Source organism: Patagioenas fasciata, chromosome 7, assembly GCF_037038585.1.
Source record: "Patagioenas fasciata isolate bPatFas1 chromosome 7, bPatFas1.hap1, whole genome shotgun sequence".
NCBI classification, from domain to species: Eukaryota; Metazoa; Chordata; class Aves; order Columbiformes; family Columbidae; genus Patagioenas; species Patagioenas fasciata.
In genome coordinates this window covers 25,081,847-25,104,043 of record NC_092526.1, presented here as the reverse complement: position 1 = coordinate 25,104,043, position 22,197 = coordinate 25,081,847, and the positions used below count along the sequence as shown (strand labels likewise).

The 22,197-nt window shown below is 36.4% G+C and overlaps 1 protein-coding gene across 4 annotated transcripts in view; it reads left to right on the top strand.

Annotated features, from left to right (window-relative positions):
- Positions 1–22,197, top strand: part of TTN (titin) — a 246,538-nt gene that overhangs the window by 74,777 nt on the left and 149,564 nt on the right. For all 4 annotated transcript variants that reach the window (XM_071811135.1, XM_071811134.1, XM_071811136.1 and 1 more), the window contains 38 exons: positions 24–302; positions 452–739; positions 919–1,206; positions 3,893–4,174; positions 4,440–4,718; positions 4,822–5,103; positions 5,226–5,504; positions 6,008–6,295; positions 6,446–6,724; positions 6,819–7,097; positions 7,193–7,471; positions 7,979–8,266; positions 8,421–8,708; positions 9,229–9,519; positions 10,255–10,542; positions 11,389–11,481; positions 11,604–11,889; positions 12,135–12,315; positions 12,630–12,719; positions 12,800–13,067; positions 13,161–13,421; positions 14,006–14,215; positions 14,328–14,405; positions 14,520–14,546; positions 15,030–15,077; positions 15,915–15,971; positions 16,087–16,164; positions 16,419–16,673; positions 17,281–17,373; positions 17,914–17,991; positions 18,684–18,752; positions 19,369–19,452; positions 19,692–19,754; positions 20,017–20,085; positions 20,423–20,503; positions 21,087–21,164; positions 21,821–21,898; positions 22,110–22,190. In XM_071811135.1, the coding sequence (XP_071667236.1) occupies positions 24–302; positions 452–739; positions 919–1,206; positions 3,893–4,174; positions 4,440–4,718; positions 4,822–5,103; positions 5,226–5,504; positions 6,008–6,295; positions 6,446–6,724; positions 6,819–7,097; positions 7,193–7,471; positions 7,979–8,266; positions 8,421–8,708; positions 9,229–9,519; positions 10,255–10,542; positions 11,389–11,481; positions 11,604–11,889; positions 12,135–12,315; positions 12,630–12,719; positions 12,800–13,067; positions 13,161–13,421; positions 14,006–14,215; positions 14,328–14,405; positions 14,520–14,546; positions 15,030–15,077; positions 15,915–15,971; positions 16,087–16,164; positions 16,419–16,673; positions 17,281–17,373; positions 17,914–17,991; positions 18,684–18,752; positions 19,369–19,452; positions 19,692–19,754; positions 20,017–20,085; positions 20,423–20,503; positions 21,087–21,164; positions 21,821–21,898; positions 22,110–22,190 (6,963 nt within the window). The remainder of the gene's footprint in view (positions 1–23; positions 303–451; positions 740–918; positions 1,207–3,892; positions 4,175–4,439; positions 4,719–4,821; positions 5,104–5,225; positions 5,505–6,007; positions 6,296–6,445; positions 6,725–6,818; positions 7,098–7,192; positions 7,472–7,978; positions 8,267–8,420; positions 8,709–9,228; positions 9,520–10,254; positions 10,543–11,388; positions 11,482–11,603; positions 11,890–12,134; positions 12,316–12,629; positions 12,720–12,799; positions 13,068–13,160; positions 13,422–14,005; positions 14,216–14,327; positions 14,406–14,519; positions 14,547–15,029; positions 15,078–15,914; positions 15,972–16,086; positions 16,165–16,418; positions 16,674–17,280; positions 17,374–17,913; positions 17,992–18,683; positions 18,753–19,368; positions 19,453–19,691; positions 19,755–20,016; positions 20,086–20,422; positions 20,504–21,086; positions 21,165–21,820; positions 21,899–22,109; positions 22,191–22,197) is intronic.

Here is a 22,197-nt window from a genome sequence, read left to right as displayed (position 1 = left end):
TACCATGCTCTCTCCTTCCCTAGAACCCCCATATTTTGTCACACATCTGGATCGTATGGAGGTGAAGGTTGGCGAGCCCTTGATCTTAAAATGCCAGATTGGTGGTGCACCAGAAATCAAGGTCTCCTGGTACAAAGATGACACCAAGCTCAGATCAACACAAGCTTATAAAATGCACTTCAAGAATAATGTGGCAACGCTGGCATTCTCCACTGTGGAGGACAGTGACATTGGAGAATATATCTGCAAAGCAGAAAATAGTGTCGGCTTCGCCACCTCCACAGCTTTCCTTGTTGTTAAAGGTGATGGGCCAAGGGCCACTCTTTCTTGGACTAGTTTGTAGGAACTCTTTGTTGTCTGCAGAAAGGGGTTCTTATTAATTTCAGAGTGAGTTAATTCTAGATTGGCAGGGTGGCTTCCTCCTTATCGTGGTGATTATTTTGTTTTGCAGAGCGTCAACTTCCCCCTACATTCACCAGAAAACTGAAAGATATTCAGGAGACGGTTGGTGCCCCAGTGACATTTGATGGCCGCATAACTGGCTCAGAGCCTATCCAAGTGTCTTGGTACAAGGATGGGGTTCTCTTAAGCGACAGTGATAACATGCAATCAGCCTTCTTAAATAACGTTGCAACTCTCCAGATCTTGCAAACTAGTATGGCTCACTGTGGCCAATACACTTGCTCAGCCCAAAATGCTCTGGGGACTGCATCTTCCAGTGCCAAACTTCTCCTCACAGGTTTGTAGCTCACACTTGTATGTCTTTGCTCTTTTTTGTATGTCTTTGCTCTTTTATTTCTTCACCCTTTTTTCCCGCTCTGCCCATTGTATGGTGGCCAGGGAATGTGGGCATGGCACGGTGAGGTGTATGGTGAGGAGGGCTTGGTGGTGAGCTCTGCCATGCTTTCCTCTTTGCAGAACGTCTACAACCTCCCCTCTTTGACATCAAGCCAGTGTCTATCGATGTGGCACTAGGGGAAAGTGCAACCTTTAAGTGCCACGTGACTGGCTCTGCTCCCATGAGGATTACTTGGACAAGAGACAACAGAGAGGTCCGCCCAGGTGGCAACTACAAGATGACGCTGGTAGAAAACACAGCCAGCTTGACGGTCCTGAAAGTCAGTAAAGCAGATGCTGGACTCTACACATGTATGGCCAGCAACAGTGTTGGAAAGGATGCGTGCGCAGCTCAGCTGGCTGTACAAGGTATTGCTGTGAGCTTTAGTGTTCATGAGGCTTTTCTTTGCATGACAGGCACCTGAAAAACAAAGCCCTGAATGCAGACATGTGAGACTAACAACCTTTACAAGAAGCTACACTGAGATGTCTTGTTTCATTCAAATATTATTGTAATATTTAAATACTTATTTATCTTTCTTCTAGTCCGATATAGTGCGTGATTTGTGTTATAAAAGGGATTCTTCCATGGAAATGTTAACGCTGTCTTAGTACCCTGTACAGTTTTTATGAATGGCCCTGTTGGCCAACAAATTGTCGTCTTTAAAGTCTTTCTTCAGCAGCAGCATTCACTAAGTTGTCCAGGGGAGGGAAAAGTAACTGATAGAAACTCAGTTCACTTGTGACACTTAAATGTCTTTTTACTGGGTGTGCAGCTGAAAACATTGAAAACTGATGTTCTAGACAGCAAAACTGGATTGTCTGAGGGCAGACTTGGTGACAAATATCCATTCCACCAACACTTTGCTTCTCCACTTAGTGTGTGGATCTTACACATTTCAATGATATAAATTTGTGACTGGATCAAACTGCCTTGGTAGTATTAGCGTAATTTTCTCAATGTAGGTGGGAATATCTGGATATCTCATTCTTACTGATTTTATAAAAAACACAAATGTAAATACACTACTTAAATTAAGTGTGAGTTCAAATGTCCCTGTTGATTTAGTGCCTACCTTTTTTTTTCTGTTGTCTGTGTGTGGGTTTTTTTGTGGTTTGATTTGTTTCTTTTTTTTTGTGGTGGTGGTTTTTTTTCTTTTTTTTTTTGTTGGTTGTGTGTGGTTTTTTTTTTTAATTGTTGTTGTTGTTTTGTTTTCTTTTGTTTTTGTTTTCCCCTCTGTATGAATTTTGGGGAAAAAGCCAAAAACATGTTAAGAGTAAATACTATGACTTTTACTCTCTAAGACAAATAAGATAGCAAGCTGAACTACCACTAGCAAGATTTTGCAATAACTGCTTGTCAAATGCATTATATATATCTAGAATATATTCTTTCCATAGGGTTTTTTATTGGTGGGAGTGCGACAGACTGAATTACCTGTGCATTCAGTGGCAAGTAGGGATGTTGTTATTATGTAGCTTGACTCAAAAAAGTATTGAAAGATTGTAGCAAGAAATCTAACCTCTTTAATAGCTTTAAAGGTTGTTTCCACCAGAATCACAATTCTGTTTATTATTAGTGATAACATTACTATTAGGTTTACTTGACTTGACAGGAGTTACCATTCATAAAATGCTTCCAACTGAACCTATTTATTTTCTTACTCTTCAATTCTTTTTTCATAAAATCCTGATTTTTTTTTTTCCCAGGATTATTATTTTATTTTTTGATCCTGAAATTCAGTACTTTAGAATTTGTACAGTTTCCCCAGGACTGTAAAATTAATGATGTTCATTGTTTGTCAACCAGTTTCATAGAAGTTGTAAGGGCAAACTCTTTGTGTGCATTGAGCTTCATGTGTTTCATTTGAGCAAATGCTGTCTCACTTCTATGACATACAACCTTTTCTTTGTAAATTAACATCTTTTGTTCAATTGACCTTGAAAATCTCCCAGTTTTTAATTAACTTTCCCACTTTAACATCTAATGTTCCCAATCTGTAGTTTTAAAAATTGCTTCAGATTCTAGAAACTACTTTACATTTTAAGTATATACCTTGCTAACTCAGGTATCTTAATTTTTTGGGAATGAAAGGGTGTGACTACCCAGCAACTGTTACTGTGCAGACAGATAATCAACTCTTTGTCTAAGTGAAATCTGATAGTAAATTACTAAGGTTCCAAGAGTCCTTGCCATAATTTCTATTTTTAGAAACTCTAAGGAAGTTTTGTTACTAACAACAGAGGATGTTCTTCAAATGTCCCACAAGTTGAAGTAACCCACAATAAAATAGATATTCATCCTACACTTTACAGACAGATGCGCAAAGAGGCACTTCATCCTGTTTTGCAGAGAGATTTGTTTGTTGTGCCCACGTTACCACCACTTGGTTTTAATAGTTACATCTTTGATCTATGAGCATTCAGTCTTGTGATTCTGAATCATCCGTATGGTACTTTTGATGAAAAGTGTCAAACATCCACTCCTTTCTCTCCTTACGGAACAAAATGCAACCATCCGGTTTACTGTTCAGTCATAGGACCTTTAACACCAGTTTCTGTAATATCAGCCATCTCATAATTCTTCCCAGCATAATTATTTTGAACTTCTTGTTTTGCTACCTACTTTTATTCCCTATATGCACCTTTATGTTTGGCTTTGCAATAAATGTGTTAAGGTTTATAATGCAGATACATTTATTGACTAGATCCATTGTTAATGACATATTAAGATACGAAGTTACTGTAATGATCAGCATAAATGCTCTTAATAATATTTCTTGGATGAACAGTTTGGATTCTTGCATTTCCATCAGGCATTTTGTTTACAAATATGTTGCAAGGAGATATTACTTAAAGCCACACGTTAGCTTATCTGTACTGAATACATAGGAGGAGAAGTAGTGTGGGAAATAATCTGAAAAAAATCATGACAATTGCAAAATTAGAATGTTTGCTTAAGTCCCCAAAGTTCACATTTTCTGTTACATATTTTCCTGCTCATCCAAAGAATCAGTGCATTTTAAAGCGTCATCTCCAATTTTTGGCTTTCCAGAACCACCAAGGTTTATTAAGAAACTAGACTCCTCAAGACTTGTGAAACAGCATGATTCCACTAAGTATGAATGCAAAGTAGGTGGATCTCCAGAAATCAAAATCACCTGGTACAAAGGTGAAACCGAGATCCATCCCAGTGAAAAATACAGAATGTCCTTTATGGAGTCAGTGGCAGTCATTGAAATGCACAACCTCGGTGTTGAGGACAGCGGTGACTACACTTGTGAAGCTCGGAACCCAGCGGGTAGTGCAAGCACCAGTACCTCACTGAAAGTAAAAGGTTAGAATCCCAGTTCTTTCGTCACTTTGCTATCTGTGTGAGTCCTTTGCGAAAAAGCTGTTAAATCCCACTTTCTTTAATGAGGCCAAAACCTGTCTGAATAGATAGCAAAGCTCTTGCCTCTTGGTTAGGCTGTGGGAGATCTTTCTTATTTATGGTTTGTCTTTGCTGTTCAGCTTTAAAATGGCTTCTTGAATAGTTTGTTCTCTTTAATTGCATTTGCTCCAATAACACAAACTCCAACACCCCCCCTTTTTTTTTTCAGCACCCCCCATGTTTACTAAGAAGCCCCATCCAGTCCAGACCTTGAAAGGGTCTGATGTTCACCTGGAATGCGAGCTTCAGGGCACTCCTCCATTCCAGATTTCATGGTATAAAGACAAAAGAGAAATTCGGAGCAGCAAGAAGTATAAGGTCATGTCTGAGAACTACCTAACTAGTATTCACATTCTCGGTGTGGATACTGCAGATATTGGTGAATATCACTGTAAAGCTGTAAACGATGTGGGAAGTGACTCCTGTATTGGCTCTGTAACACTAAGAGGTTTGTATAAAGATTGGCACTTGTCATTCTCATCCTACTTTTCTGCTCCTGGCGTGTTTGTTTTTTTTTTTTTTTTCACTGTTAAATATCTTCTCTTAAATAGCACCACCAACCTTTGTGAAGAAGCTGAGTGATCTCACTGTCGTCGTTGGGGAGTCGATTGAACTGCAGGCTGCAGTAGAAGGATCACAGCCCATTTCTGTTCTGTGGTTGAAAGACAAAGGGGAAATCATTAGAGAAAGTGATAATCTTTCGATCTCCTATTCAGAAAACATTGCAACTATGCAGATTGGAAATGCAGAACCAGACAATGCTGGGAAATATATTTGTCAGATTAAAAACGATGCTGGAGTTCAGGAATGCTTTGCCACGCTGACAGTGCTAGGTTGGTAACATGGGGTAAAAAAGGCAATGTGTTTTAAGATGCTTTAAAATTGCAAATTTTATGATAGTTATAACTATTGCATTGTTGTTTTTAAAAATGTTGTGACTTGCATCTCATTGCAGAACCTGCAGTCATTGTAGAGAAGCCAGGCCCAGTTAAAGTTACAGCTGGAGACTCTTGTACTCTGGAATGCACAGTAGACGGCACACCAGAGCTTACTGCTAGGTGGTTTAAGGATGGGAATGAACTGTCGACTGACCATAAATATAAAATCAGTTTCTTCAACAAAGTATCTGGGCTTAAGATCCTCAATGCAGGACTAGAAGACAGTGGAGAATATACTTTTGAGGTGAAAAACAGTGTTGGTAAAAGCAGCTGCACAGCTTCAGTGCATGTTTCAGGTTAGTTGACTAGTCTTTTTTGAGTCACATCTGATCCTATGGTTCCTTTTCAAAGCTTTTGGATAGCAAAGAGTTTCTCATGACAGGCAACCTGAGAGACTAATTGCTTGTATAATATCAGGAGCACTTGGCCTACCACTTTGACAGGAGTCAAGAACAGATGCCTACCTAACCTTTGAGGGCCAGGAGTTGTTGCAAGGGGTTGATTTCTTCAGCTTTAATCTGCATGTATTCTTGGACAGCTGGTGCAATATTGTTGCTTATGACAAAGAACTGCAGAAGTAAAAGGTGTCCCTCAAAAAATGTGAATGAAATTTCCAGCATATCCTTAACCATCAACTATCTATTTTTCAATTACTTAGGTGTGTAGGAGCAGAATGCTAAAGCGAATATATCAAAAGAAAGTTAGCCGATTTTATTATATATGGGAAACTTTTTGCATTTTAAACTCCTGAATGGTAATTTTTTACTTCTTCTTTTTTTTTTTTTTTAAACAAATGCAGATCGTATTATACCTCCTTCTTTCACAAGAAAACTGAAAGAAACTTACGGTCAGCTGGGTTCTTCTGCCGTACTGGAGTGCAAAGTTTATGGGTCACCACCTATTCTGGTTTCCTGGTTTCATGATGGACAGGAGATTACCAGTGGAGACAAGTATCAGGCTACCCTTACAGACAATACCTGTTCTTTGAAAGTGAATGGACTTCAGGAATCTGATATGGGAACTTATTTGTGCACTGCTAGTAATGTAGCTGGGTCTGATGAGTGCAGCGCATTTTTGAGTGTTAGAGGTCAGTATCAATAAGAAACCAGAGTCAGAGGGCACACATTTCTCTTCAGAAGTACTTCATTCTTTGCTTAGTTACATATTTCTGATTACTGTGCTCTTCATCAGAAATTCAAATGTACTTCTTCTCTGTCTGTTTTATTTGCATACTTAGAACCACCATCTTTTGTGAAGAAACCTGAACCACTGAATGTTTTATCTGGGGAAAATGTAACCTTTACCAGTATCATAAAAGGTTCCTCTCCGTTGGAAGTTAAATGGTTTAGAGGTAGTGTTGAGCTAGTACCAGGACACAGTTGCAATATCACCTTGCAAGATTCAGTTGCAGAACTGGAGCTGTTTGATGTACATCCACTTCAGAGTGGAGACTACACCTGCCAAGTCTCTAATGAGGCAGGGAAGATTTCTTGCACAACGCATCTTTTTATCAAAGGTTTGTCCAGACTACTGTTTCTTACGCTTTTTATGCTTCTAAAAATTATCTCTTGGCTTTATTTATTTTGTTTTCTTCCCATTGTTCATTATAGAACCAGCCAAATTTGTGAAGAAGGTGAACGATTTAAGTGTAGAGAAAGGGAAAAATTTGATCTTGGAATGCACATATACGGGTACTCCACCAATTTCAGTGACATGGAAGAAAAATGGAGTAAAAATAATGCACTCTGAAAAGTGTAGCATCACCACTACAGAGACATCTGCCATACTGGAAATCCCTAGTAGCAAACTAGAAGATCAGGGGCAATATTCTTGTCATATTGAAAATGATTCTGGACAAGATAATTGTCATGGTGCAATCACAATACTAGGTGCGTCAAGCCACCATCACTTCAAGTGTCGTTTGTACTACTAATAGTCATGGTGCAATATGTTTTTATGCTAATGGTGTGTGTTTGTTCTTCAGAACCACCTTACTTCACTACACCCTTGGAGCCAGTGCAGGTGACTGTTGGGGATTCTGCATCTTTACAGTGCCAGGTTGCTGGAACACCAGAAATGATGGTGTCATGGTACAAGGGTGACACAAAGCTGAGAGGAACTGCTACTATGAAAATGCACTTTAAGAACCAAGTTGCCACTCTGGTTTTCAGCCAGGTGGACAGTAGTGACAGTGGGGAGTACATCTGCAAAGTAGAAAACACTGTTGGGGAGGCAGCTTCATCATCTTTGCTGACAGTTCAAGGTGAATATTTCTTTTTTAAAAACAGGAAGATGGCCTATTTTTCTTAACTGTGCTTTGTTATTTTGAAAAACAGAGTATTATCTTTTCCTTGTTTACTGTTTCTTGACCTGTAAGATACCCTCTGGCACTGTCTTCTATTAGCAAAGGCCTACCAGTAAAGCTAATTGAAATATATCTCTTACTGATTACAGCTCTTCTGCAGGGATACAGCCTCCTTCCCCATGAGTGTATTTGTTTCTTTCTACCACTAGCAGTCCTGAGGGTTAAATAGGCTCACTGGGTATAACTGGGGGCAGAATGGTTATATATTTTCTTGCAACTGTATTCACAGTGCTCTTAGCACATCAGGTTCCAAATAAATGACATGCTGAGTAACATTTTTCATCAGACATCAGGAGCAAAAATACAGTATACTCTACAATATATTAGGCAGTGATTATTGGCGAGTATAGTAATAGGTGCATGTCTTCTGAAAGTCCTCACTGTACAAAACCTGTTTTCTTACAGAGCGTAAACTTCCTCCTTCTTTTACACGAAAATTAAGAGATGTTCATGAAACTGTTGGCTTACCAGTTACATTTGATTGTGGCATTGCTGGTTCAGAACCTATTGAAGTATCTTGGTTTAAAGATGGTGCACGTGTAAAAGAGGACTACAATCTTCATACATCCTTCATAGATAATGTAGCAACTCTCCAGATTTTGAAGACAGATAGGAGCCTTATTGGGCAATATACCTGCACAGCTACCAATGCAATTGGGACTGCTTCTTCTAGTGGCAGGCTTGTCCTTACAGGTTGGTGGACTGTGAAATATGTAATGGAAATATCTTAAAACTCATCTTTTGCTTATATACTAATTTAACATTGTACAAATAATACTTATTTCACAGAAGTTTAAAACAAATTGACATTTTAAAGTGATGCTTTTTCATTTCTTTCACTCTTCAGAAGGGAAGACTCCTCCATTCTTTGACATGCCAATTACACCTGTGGATGGTATTATTGGAGAAAGTGCTGACTTTGAGTGTCATGTTTCTGGAACACAGCCTATTAGAGTCACTTGGGCAAAAGATAACCAAGAGATTAGAACAGGAAGAAACTACCAGATCAGTTATGTAGACAACACAGCCCACTTGACCATCCTGAGAGTTGACAGGGGAGACTCTGGAAAGTATACATGTTGTGCTAGCAATGAAATTGGAAAGGACTCTTGCACAGCTCAACTAACTGTTAAAGGTACTGAACAGATAATACAGTGTGTCTATGTTTTTCTTCCTTTAATTATAAAAGAAGTTAGCTTTATTGCTGCAAGGTAAGTTTGAGAAAAGCTTTTGAGATACAGCTTGAAAGTACCTATCTGGAGACACCCATGGATCTCTTAAGAGAATTAGGAAGCGTGACTAGCAACAATGGGAGGAGAAATTAAATAATATTTTTCTTCAACCTAGTTTCTTTATAGGATTTTGCCTGCTTCTTTCTTGAGAACTTGACAAAAATCTTGGGTTTTTTAAATGGCATTTGACTTAAATCAATATAAGAGGATTTTTTTTTTTTTTCAAATAGGAGAATCAACTATGACAGCGACTGTAAGAGCAAGACATCTGTTTTTCATCTTTGTATATTTTCTTTAAAAAAATATTTCAATGAGAGCAAATATCATTAAATGTTCACCTTTTTCTTGAAATGTATTCTTTAGAATATTTCATTTTGGATTTGATTCATATAATTTGAATAGTATGTCATTTTCTTTTTACAGAACGAAAAACTCCACCTACTTTTACTAAGAAACTGTCTGAAGCAGTAGAAGAAACAGAAGGGAATGAACTTAAACTTGAGGGACGTGTTTCCGGCTCTCAGCCTTTGACTGTTTCTTGGTATAAAAACAATCAGGAAGTTCATTCGAGCCCTCATTGTGAAATATCTTTCAAAAACAATACCTTACTTTTGCATATAAAGAGCATAGACCAATCAGACGCTGGTTTATATACCTGTAAAGTTTCCAATGAAGCAGGAAGCGTGTTGTGTACATCTTCTGTTGTTATCAGAGGTTAGTTGAAATTTTGTTTTGGTTTGTTTTGATTTTTTTCTGCTTCTTACTTGTATTTGTTGTATATTGGCTGCAAATATACAGCTTCTGTCTTGTGACATGTTTGTGCTTACCTTAATAGCAGTAATTTGTCCTGAGATGGACAATATAAAACTGAGTTAAGTCACAAAAGCAAGGAAATCTTTTAATTTTGTGATTAAAATGAAACTATTTTACAGGGAGAGTCTTCTTCATTTTTTTACTATTTGCTAGGAATGATCTAAAGCAAACATCAAAATCTTTATGTGACATTTCTGTTGAATTTTTAATCCTTCTCTTTTCATGGAATAACAGCTTTTCTGTTCAAACACATTAAAGCTTGGGCAGCCTTTACAGTGTGTTGTGACAGCATGGCACTTCATCATAATACTCTTGCAGGAGATTGCGTATTTGTTTTTTTAAATATGCTTATATAATTCTGTAGCCTAATAGCAAGTTAGTTCCTATACTATTTTTTGCATGTGAATGTCCTTGCTGGTTGGAGAAAATATGTTTCTTCCGTGTTTGCATAGAAGATGTACTCACTTGATACTTATTGCGTTCTCTAAAACTATGATTGCCATTCTCAGACTTCTGCTTAATCTCCTTCATTCCTTGCCATTGTCTTCTTAAGAATCACATGTATCTCCTCTTCTCTTACACTCTCAATCATACTTTCTTTCCTTGAGTATTCACTCAAGCATTTTCATATTCCAGAACCCAAAAAACCTCCTGTTTTTGACCGGCCTCTTCAGCCAGCAGCAGCAGAGGAAGGTGATACTGTGCAGCTCAGCTGTCACGTCCAAGGATCACAACCAATCCGGATTCAGTGGCTGAAGGCAGGGAGAGAAATAAGAACTTCAGACAGATGTAACTTCAGCTTTGCTAATGGAGTAGCTCTTCTGGAACTTGCTGCAGTTACAAAATCTGATTCAGGAGAATACGTATGCAAAGCTTCAAATGCAGCTGGCACTGATACTTGCAAATCCAAAGTGACAGTTAAAGGTACAGTAACATGGAGAAAATCAAGTTATATGATGGAAATATAAAACAAAGTTCCATCCTGCTTTGTTTGTGGGACAAAAATGTTAATAATCTAATAACAAATAGTATCGTTTAGTTCTTTGCAAAAATGTAAAATCTGGGAAGACAGTATATTTAACAATAATTTATTTGTAAATAGTGACATAAACAGTGGGAGATCAGTGTCAAATCAATGGCATATTCTTACCAAAAAGATAAAGAATTTAGTTTCTAAATCTAAACACAAATGCAAGCTAAATGAGTTGAAAATCCATATTTTATGGAACCCATGGGGGAAGTAGTGTTTATTAAAGGAAAAGACAAAAGTAATTTGATTGAGCGTGTGGCCTTAAAGGCTGATTGCTTTAGGATTGTTACAACTCTAAGACATATTGGTCTTTTAGCTGGAAGTAAATATTATCTAAGCATGAGTCCTTCCATGTAGGCCTTGGCTTAGCCTTGCATAAAAGACATAGGAGTTGAGTAATATGTAGAAATACTATCTTTTTCACTCTGTGGGTGGCTGCAAAGCTAAAAACAGTGCAAAAGAAGAAGAAGGAAAAAAAAAAAAAAAGATTAACAGATCACTGATAAAAAATGCAAGTAACTCTGAGGGTGAAATTTCCAGAAATAGGCAGAAAAGATGATACCTCCAGAAAAAGTAATCCATTTTAGAAAATGAGACTTCTTATTTGCATATCCTTCTATGAATTTTGTTCTATTTCTGTAATATATATTTTTTTTTTTAATTCCTTTGGAAGCATCATCATGCATGACCATAAACTATTAGCTGAAATCATCTATTTTAATTGTTTGACTGTTTTTTAGAAAAACCAGCAGCTGCACCAGCAGCTAAGAAAGCAGAAGTGGAAGGAAAGCTGTATTTTGTGTCAGAGCCTCAGAGTATCAAAGTCATGGAAAGTAAGCACTCTATTCAAAGAAGTAACTTGTCTTCTCTTCGCCCATACTTTTTGTTTGAGATTATATCCTGCTGTCATAGACATCTGGAAAGACTTAGCTTCCTTATTTGCATCTTTCTGCAGAGACTGTTGCAACATTTGTTGCAAAAGTTGGAGGAGACCCTATTCCAAAAGTTAAATGGATGAAGGGAAAATGGAGGCAACTCAACCAGGGAGGTCGCGTTATAATCCAGCAGAGAGGAGATGAAGCCAAACTAGAAATAAAGGATGCAATAAAAACTGATTCTGGCCTGTACAAATGTGTAGCTTTTAATGAACATGGTGAAATTGAGAGGAGTGTAAACCTTCAAGTTGAAGAAAGACAGAAAGAAGCTGTTGTTGAAGGAGATCTCAGGGCAAAACTAAAAAGGTATATGGAAATTTGTATAGATTAAATTGCCATCAGTAGAGAAGAAACTTTTTTTATTATAAATCTCAGATTAAGATACATTTTTTTAATATTTGCTAACTATGAATAACTGTACTAAAAATAGAAATATCTGACTAGATTAAACTAAAGGCTTCCACTGCACAGGGCAGCTCTAAGCTGATTCAGTTTTTACGTGAACAGCTTTCTAGGAAAGTATATTTAACTTGTATCATTGATTTGAATAGCACTCCAAAAAGGAAGGAAGGAGAGGAAGAACAACCTATTGATATATTGGAACTTCTCAAAAATGTAGATCCCAAAGAATATGAGAAATATGCTCGCATGTATGGAATTACAGATTTCCGTGGCCTTCTACAAGCCTTTGAATTACTGAAGCAAACCCAAGCAGAAGAAAGCCATAGACTGGTAAGATACAGCATGACTGCAGCATTGGCTTTGTTGGGATCAACACGGTTCTTTTGAACAGACTTGTCCATGCTCTGATGTTACTATGTGTGCAGGAATTTCAGGTTCCTCTTTAGATCTTCTGACAGTTCTTGATGTCTTGTATGTTTGAACCCAAGGAGAAGGCCAAGCATGTTCTGTCTTCACAGTTTTTAAGATGGGAAGATACGTTACTTACAGAAAACTTGATGTAGGAACTAATTCTGTGTTGGATAAGCATGACAGCTTGACATTTATAATCATTTAATCTTTGAGTATATTCTGCCTTTTCACAGGAAATTGAGCTCACAGAAAAAGCTCGAAGAGAAGATCAGGAATTTGATGAACTTGTAGCTTTTATTCAGCAACGACTCACACAGACAGAGGTAACGTTGTTGGACTGATTTGTGAAATATTCCAACCTATAACATGGAACTGGAAACTAATTTGAACTAATATTTTTCAGCCTGTTACTCTGATCAGGGACATTGAAAATCAGACGGTTTTGACAGATGAAGATGCTGTCTTTGAATGTGAGATTAAAATTAACTATCCAGAAATTAAACTTTCATGGTATAAGGGAACCCAGAAACTGGACTCCAATGACAAATATGAAATTAGAATTGAAGGTGATCGCCACATATTGAGAATCAGGAATTGTCAACTTGAAGATCAGGGAAATTTCAGAATAGTATGTGGACCACACATTGCCAGTGCCAGACTAACTGTCATTGGTAAGTCTATTTTTGAAGTATGTATTTCAATTCACACTTGAATTATGCCACTGTCTGATGTCTGCTAAAATGTATGTTTTAACATGCTAATAGAACCTGCAGTTGAACGGCATCTTCATGATACTGCTTTCAAGGAAGGAAACACATGCACGCTGTCTTGTCAGTTCTCTATCCCAAATGCCAAGTCTCAGTGGTATAGAAATGGGAGACCCATTAAGATAGGAGGGAGATATTCAACACAAGTCTCTGACAAAGTACACAAACTCATCATCAAGGATGTTAGAACAGAAGACCAGGGACAGTATACCTGCAAGCTTGACAATCTAGAAACAACTGCAGATCTGGCCATTGAAGGTTTGTAAACAGATAAAGAATCTTCTTATTACGGTAGTGATAAACAATTTCTGGATATTCCATTAACAGAACAAATGAAAAATAAAAGGAATTTCTTAAAGAGATATTGCCAAACTTGGAAATGGACTAAACAATAAATTTTGCTCTTTTCTCTTTGAACAATACATGATGTATTTGTTTAAGTTAGTATTTTTAACTAAAACACCATTACTAATGTCCCCAGGCCCTCAAACAATCTGAGTCATACTTGCTTTTATTTTCTTTTTCTCTGACACTCTTATATTTTCTTTCAATTTCATGTCTTTCTTAATTATTCTTTAACTCTAATTTCCTTAATGGCTTATCTTGTATAATTTATCTGCATAACGATCTTGTTATAGTTTTACTCTTACGTCTTCTAATCTTCATTCTTACATAGAAAACTTCATAGAAGATGGAATCCCTTTTTCTTAATCTTTTTCAAGATGTATTGTTGTGATCTCTTATAATGTAGCTGTTATTATGAAAACAATGAGAAGGAATTAGTTAAGCTAGATGGCCAGGTGGTGCATAACAATTAATGTATTTTTTGTTTCTAAAAACAGCGGAACCAATTCAGTTCACAAAGAGCATACAGAACATCGTAGTGAGTGAACACCAGTCTGCAACCTTTGAGTGTGAAGTGTCTTTTGATGATGCAATTGTGACATGGTATAAAGGCCCCACTGAACTGACAGAGAGTCCCAAGTACAGCTTCAGAAGTGAAGGTCGCTGTCATTATATGACTATTCACAATGTTACTGCAGAAGATGAAGGTAAAAATGCATGGAATATTTGTGCTGATGCCATTCTTTTATCTGATTTTGTTGTTCGGGGTTTTTTTTAATCATAAAGGCATACAAATATCAACATTCTTGGCTATTGCAGGTGTATATTCTGTAATTGCTCGTCTTGAACCAAGAGGAGAAGCAAGAAGCACTGCAGAGCTCTATCTGGTAACCAAAGGTTAGCAAATTTGCTAAACAAACTTGTGATCATAAGCACCTGCAAATTTGTGAGTTTGAAACATGATGATGGAAAAATAAATACTCCTAAAAGAAATCTAATATTCTTTTGCAGAAATCAAACTGGAATTGAAGCCGCCAGGTAAATATCCTGAGCAAAACTGGCAGAAGATCAAGTCTATACTCTGTCGTAGATTTAGTGCATTACTCTACAGTATTTTTTATTCTCTAAAACACAAAACTCTATTTTTGTTTGAATGACCGAGGAAGAGAACAATGAAGAAGTACCTAGGAATAGATTCTTTGTCCTCTGCACAACTGAAAATAACTAAGGAGGCAAAATGGGTAGCAACCATCTCCTTATGATAAAAAACAATCTTCTTTTCTGAATGTTCTTAAGCGCCTACTTCAAAATGAAGCAAGAATTAGAAACAATGTAGAGTCTGGCCATACTGAAATATTAATACTATTAGTTATCTGTTAGCTAACTTATTCTTGAGGAGCAATCTACAATCCTTGTAAACTAGAACAAGAAAGATTATAACACCCTGAGTTACTGTGCTTCGGGACAGCGTATTCAAATCTATTCTTTTTTAATTGTCAGTTAAATACTTTGACTTTCTAGATGTTCCTGATGCCAAGGTTGCTGTTCCAACTGAAAAGCCAGCTGAAGGTAGAGTAACAAACCATGCTTGTTCCATAGTGCTGCCTTAAATCGGCGCTGAAGCAGTGGGCCAGTGGGAACCTTGGACAAAAATCTTAGTTCAGTGATAAGATCAATTAATTGTGTCTATACAACTACAATATGAGCAAGGCGTGGCTTGGATAAACTTGTTTTGCTGTGTGGAAGGTGAAAACTATAACAGATGGTTGTAAGAATGAAGCCTTTTATCTTAGAAAGTGTTTGTTCTTTCCATCCTTTTTTTTTTTTTTTTTAATCAATCTCTTGTTCATTCCATCTTCCTTTCATTTGTTTTCCTCTTCTTATCATTCATTTTCACCTTTTTTTTTCTTCAGAAATATTCTTTTAAAGCCATAACATTGATTGCATGTTTATTGCAAGTCATCTCTGTCCAATCTCTGATATTGGAATACAGACTATGAACAATATGTTTATTCCAGTTACAGTCAATACTTTACTATGAACCTTAAAAGTTCAATCTTCCTGGTTTCATTTCTAGGATAATTTGGTAAATGCTTGTAGTGGCATCAGGAGAGGAAAGATTTGATATTTAGATGAATTACTATCAGCAAAGATAGGAGAGTGATGGCAGTAAAGAAAATAAAGCTGAGAAACGTCAGGGTTCAAATAGTGGTAGACTGGGGATTCCCTCTCAAAATATATTCTTCCAGCTACAGTAAAGTGTCAGAATGAGCACCATGTTTGCTCTTGTTCTGCAGCTACAATAAAATAATCTCATCTATTTTCCAAATGCACTGGAATTTTTCTTCATTTACAAGAAAACATCATACTCACATTTTATTCTAAATATTTCATTTTTTCTACAAGCTGCCCCTATTCCTATTCTTCTACCTCTTGTTCCACCACCAGAGAAGAAAAAGCTGGGTAAGAATACTTAAAGTATTTGAGCAGTGTTTATATGTTTCATTATGATTGTTGGGTTGTTTTGTTTTGTTTTGATTTTTTAAAAATTTAAATTTTAAAACATGTTGTTTTTAAGCAGAAAAAAAGGTTCCAGTAAAGAAAGTCTCCAAAAAGGTGGTTAAAAAAGGTCCTGAAGAAGTCCCACCACCTAAAGGTAACTTTCTTCCTTTTTTAAAAAAACTTTTTAAAAAAAAATAAAATTAATTTGTGGAAACAAGGTAATTTGTTTCATATTATCTTCTGTCTTTATGTTCAAAACATACACATTTAAAATCCAAGCTGATTAGGACTGCTTAAAAAATAGTTGCATCTTTAAACCACCTGTGAGTGTGAAATAATTTCATTAACTGTGAACATCCAATACACCTTGCAAATTCCAGGCTACTATATGAATAATCTTTTTTTAAGTTCCTGAGGTGCTACCAGAGAAGCCCAAGGAGATCAAAATCACATCCATGGCAAGGAGAGAAGAGATTCATGAAGAAAAGAAGGAAGTATATGAAAAGCCAAAAGAAATTTATGAAGAATGGGAAGAAGATTATGGAGAAGACCATGACTATTACGTCCAGGAAGAAGGCTATGATGAAGGGGAAGAGGAATGGGAAGAAACTTACGAGAAAAGGGAAGTGACTTATGAAGAAAAACGAGTTATTCATGAAGAAGGTATTTTAATTATTGTAGCATTCTGTTTCTTCTCTTTTCTCGTATCTATTACTAAGGCCCAAAAGTTTGAGCCAGGCTGCATTTCTTTGATTTTTTTTTCTTTTTTTTTTTTTTTACAATAACTTGAACCTCAATATGCTGCCAAGTTTTAACTGGCCTCTAGTATGGTGAGGTGTAGATGCATACAGAAATTCATACACTATAATTTGGTTGCCAGTAGACTTTGTTTGTAAGTATAGATGTCATTTTTAGTTGTCTTGGATATTTCTTCTATCATTTTCTTGTATTCTAGATTAACTTGATTAAGGTTAAATATTTCACACGTTAATTGCTTGATATTAATAGCTGTATTTTGCAATTCCTTGCGTGCTTTGACTGTCTTGACTAGTAGTAACAAGTATGCCTCTAGGAACAGAATTTGGCTCTGATGAGAAACTGTCAAACTTGGAAATAGGCAGCAGATTTTACTGCAATGATTGGATCTGCAAAACTCCATGTGTGTTTTTCAACTTCATAAACTTGTAATGGCATTACTAACAACTTTTGTGTGTATCAAGTCTTTAGACAGTGCATTTCTCATCATTAAGATACGTTATTATTTTTAAAGTGGTTGAGGTTCCTAAGAAGCCTGTGCCTGAGCGAAAACCACCAGCAATTACAGCTGAAAAGAAGGAAAAGAAAGAAGTAACAGTCCATAAAGGTATGACTTTCCTGCAAAACTAACAGGAACATGCAGATTAAGTTCTCTCATGCATCTCCTTCAAGTTGAACAGTGGTGGTTATTCTCTTTATGTTGGACTGTGGCAAGAGTAAGGCTCATGTCAAACCTTTCTCTTTTCCACCTCATATTTCTGAGCAGAGAGAGAATAGTGTCAATGGTGGTTGAAGCAAACCAAAAATTTCTGGCAAAATCAAACTGAGCTTCAGTTATCTTTCCTTCTCACTGTACATTAACCTTTGGCATGGATGCTGCTTTTGAGCCAGTATATGCTGTGCTTCTTAGAAGTGTCATCCATTTAGATCTTTGCATATCTCCTAGGGAAGGGTGGGCCTGAGCACCTGTTTCACAAGTGCTTTTACCACCACTGTCCACCACGAGTGAACAATGCACTGAACAATGCACAGGATGCATGAAGGTTGTAACAACCCAAATGAGAAAACAGGTAGTTATACCTGGTTTGTGTGCAGAAAGTGATTAGCAAGATTATCTAAACAATAAATATATCTGAATCACTTACAGTTGTCAAGATGCCTGTTGATGAAAAAGTGAAGATAACCACTCAGAAGGTTGCAGAAGAAAAAGTCAAACAGTCTGAGGGTAACTACTGTTTAGTTACTTTAATATCATCTTTACATGAAAGTAGAGGCTCTTGTTACTTAGCTGATCTGCATATGCTTTGTCTTCATTTAACATCGGTCTGATCCATTTTTCAGTCTTTGAAACATCTAATAAAAGCTTCTGCTGAATTGTACAAAAGGAAGATGAAAAGCCTCTTAGGGAAAAATACTAAATGCAGATGCTGACTACCAATGCTTTAAGAAAGGAAGGGAATGTGAAATTGCACTGGGTGAAACTGTATGTTTCACTCTAAGCTGAAGATGTGAAATCCCAACCTTCCTCAGATTTCCACGTTGAACTGTCTACCAAGATGTCTTGGTTAATTGTTCAGTTATGAAGTAAAGGTGCATCCTTATTCTCTTGGCAACCACCTCCTCTTGTATAACATTTTGCATTCTGCAGCAGGAGTCTGTTGGCTGCAATTCAATGTATGTCAGGATATTACCTGTGTCCTACATGCGCTGAATTACACAGACCCTTTAGAAGGCAGCAATAAAAAGGAGCGAACACATTCCCTCTGCTTTGCATGGTTCCAAGCAGCCTGGCTTAGTTGCTGAGTTAGATTATGTATATCTTTTTTGTTGTTTTTTCAACATCATTGCTAGATAGATGTAGACTTATTTTGATCTCTTTGCTAAATATATGACTAACAAAAATCTCAATGCCAACAGTTACCAAGAAAGTTATACCACCAAAACCTGCACCAGTGGTCGTTGAGGAAAAAGTTATGAAAAAGGAAGGTACAGATAAGCATCTTTGAATTGCAGTTTACATTTTTTCCAGCAGCCTGTGTGTTCTTGTGCTTCTTGTGAATATGTGGGCCTGTGTGTATGTACCTGAATCAATTGTACCAGTTGTGCTGTGACTACCCTCTGTGTTTGAATAGTATGTGTACCATGCTTTTATCTTCCATAAAGTCTGTTCTTAACATGTTTGTGGCTAGTCTTTTGATTCTTGTTTAAACAGCTTAGAGGATATTGCAGTGTGATGTAGCTTTTCCTTAATCTATTCTGCCTGCTGATCTATGCTTACATAATAACGGCAGAGTGCCCCCAAATTACTTTGAAGAACCACCTTTGGAATTCTTCTGAAATACTATTTCCAAAAACCTGTGCATGAATTCGTTTTAAATTTTCAGGTTAGAAGTGTCTGTGTCTTTAGTCTTTAACAAATACTAAATATTATACTTGTATGCTTGGTTTGTGTTCAGTATTTAGAATACGAATACTGACTGTCTAAATATGTCTAAAACTTAAATGTGCAATAAATATACAGATTTGATAAAAACTCACATGCTGACTACCACTAATCTGGATCTAGAATACAAAATACTAAACCAAAATCCTATCTTTAAAGTACCAACAGTAGAAAAATGGGCTGTTTCAGAAGAAAAGATGTCAGTTTCTGTCCACAGAGAAGAAGAGTATTCATATGTCACAGGTATGTACAAAACCAAAAATCTGTGCACCCAAATCAAAACAATCTTTCAATCCTACTAGATTTTATTTTAATCTATTTTTATGTATGGCAAATTACATATTTAGACACATTGTATATTTGTCTTTCACTCTGCATTGCTGCTTTTTGTTGTGTTATGCAGCCTCAATTTTCTTTAGATTAATAGATGTCAACATTTCAACTATTTTATCTTAACACTGTTTAAATGCTTTTCTTTGAAGAGCCAACAGAGCATGAGAAAACAGTCGAAGAAAGATTCTTTGAAGCTGTTTACCAAATTGAAGGTAGATTGATTAAGAATAAGAGGCTAATCAATATTTAAGATTTTTAAAGCAATCAGACTCTATAGCTAATCAAAACTAATTGTGAGATTTGCACATGCTGTTGGTTTTCTGGATGAATTTTTTTTTACATATTAGCATATGTGTTTCAGTGACCTTTGTATACTGGACATACAATAATAGGTTTCTAAAAGCTTTTCAGATTTGCTATGGACATTAATATTTCCTATCTTCAAATTTAATATCTTAAAAATTCCTATTGTAGCACCTGAAGTCGAAGAGGAGGAAGAAGAAGAAATTATTTCTACAGAAGTGGATATCCCTCACATTGAAGGTGAATAAAGTCTTTGTATCCTCAGGCACTCCATTTTTCTGAACTTATCTGCCTGTACCACTCTTTGCCAAAGGATAGTGTATCAGAACTGAGTTCTTTCTGTCTCAATATGGTTCTACTCTCAAAAGTTCAAGCCCTACTCCATTTCTAAATCTAATTCTTCTTCACCTCTGCTTTAAATAATTCTTTGAATAGCTTTTCTTTGAGAAGAGCATATTGTATCTGTTTGATAAAAGATCATGTTTTTTGATGTGTATTGTTGGCTTACCCAGTGAGTTGAAAATAGCCTACTGTGAGTTACAAAATACATTTACTGTCACCACCTATCTCTTTAAAGTGCCTGAGATACCAGAGAGACATGTTCCAGAAGAAAGAAAACCCATTCCTGTCCCTAAAAAAGAAGCTCCACCAGCTAAAGGTATTTCTTCTGCCCTAGTAAAAAAAAACAACCAAACAAACAAAAATGAAACACCTAAAACAGAAAACAAACAAAATGTCTTCTGTTATATTATTTTCTTGTTTTCTTGAATATGTTTGTGGTTTTACTCTCTTTGTGGCTTTGCTTTGCATTATCTCCATATGCATTATTTGATTTTGCAGTATCTCCGTTATCTCCATACTTTCACTTTTTTATTTGTGCTATAACTTACATTACAGCTTGCATTTATCTCAGCTTTGGCCCTTCTCTTTCCTAACAATCTTGTCCTTGTTGTTTGTACTTAGGTTGTGTGGCTTTTGCAGGCAAGGGTAGCATGGTTTTACTTCAACAGCGTGCTATGAAAGGTGGTAGTGCAGCAGTGTTAACATTGTAATTATATACTGTATTATACTGTCCCATGTAGTCCACTGTACATCCATTGTATTGTTGTACACTGTATTGTGTTGCAGTGCTCAACTCCTTGTCCAGACACTATGTTCTGTAAAGCAATCTTGGATTAACTGAAATCTGGGTAAGTGGTCCAAAAACTAATCCTCTCTCACTTTGATAATGTTTTTCAAAGTGCCCGAAGTCCCTAAGAAACCTGTTCCAGAAAAGAAAGTTGCTGTTGCTAAAAAGGAGGTGGCTCCCCCAGCAAAAGGTACAGCATCTCTTGTGTGGGCTTTAACTAGTCGTGTACTATTGTGCTCTTTCCCTAAATACTATTCACTTCTCAGTATAAGTGTATGATATAGTCTTTGTGTGTTATGTTGTATGTCTGTTCTCATCCAAGACAAACTTAAAAGCCTTAGAAAGATTACTTAAACAAATTTTAATACCTTTGAAGTTCCTGAGGTACCAAAAAAACCTGTGGCTGAAGAAAAAGTACACATTCCTGTTCCCAAAGAAGAATTGAGTGCTGATGATATACTTAGTGATGGACTGTTCATGTACCTGTTGAATATCTTTTAAACATTTATTTTTTGTTAGCCTGTATGTAAGCATGTTTGTGTTAGAAACTGATTTTTTTTTTTTTAATGTATAAGTCTATGTGCATATGTAACAGTGCTTAAGGCCAGGTAATACACTTTAGCAGCTCTTTCTTCAGTTAAGAAATCAGTCTTAAAGCTCTTGATTGATTTTTTTTTCTTTTTCAAATATATTTTGCTCTTGTCTCATACCTTTCTATGTTAAGTGTATGAGCGTGTTTTGTGGTGTGTCTTGATATTCTTATAAATGAATTAATGAAATCCTATAATAGCCCAATAAATCTTTGAAATATCAAATTCAGTTAGCTTACATTTTACCTTTTTTAAGTGCCAGAGGTGCCTAAGAGAGCTCCCCCAGAGAAAAAAATCGCTGTTCCAAAAAGAGAGGAACCTCCACCACCTAAAGGTACATTTAAATAAATAACATTCTTTTCTTGTTATCTTAAGCATCTTGTTTATGTCCAGTTTTGGTTTTTAAGTGAATCTGGATTTAGCTGTACGTCAGTTACATTAGTTATGTATCTTTTGTGTCAGTTTTGTGGATAACTGTGCTATAGATGAAATCTTAAAACACCTGTAATTATAGTTACTTAATATTATCGTTTGTATCTGTGAAGTGCCAGAAGCACCTAAGAAGCCAGCTCCAGAAGAAAAAATATCACAAGTTCCTAAAGTAGAAGAAGCTCCACCTGCAAAAGGTACAAT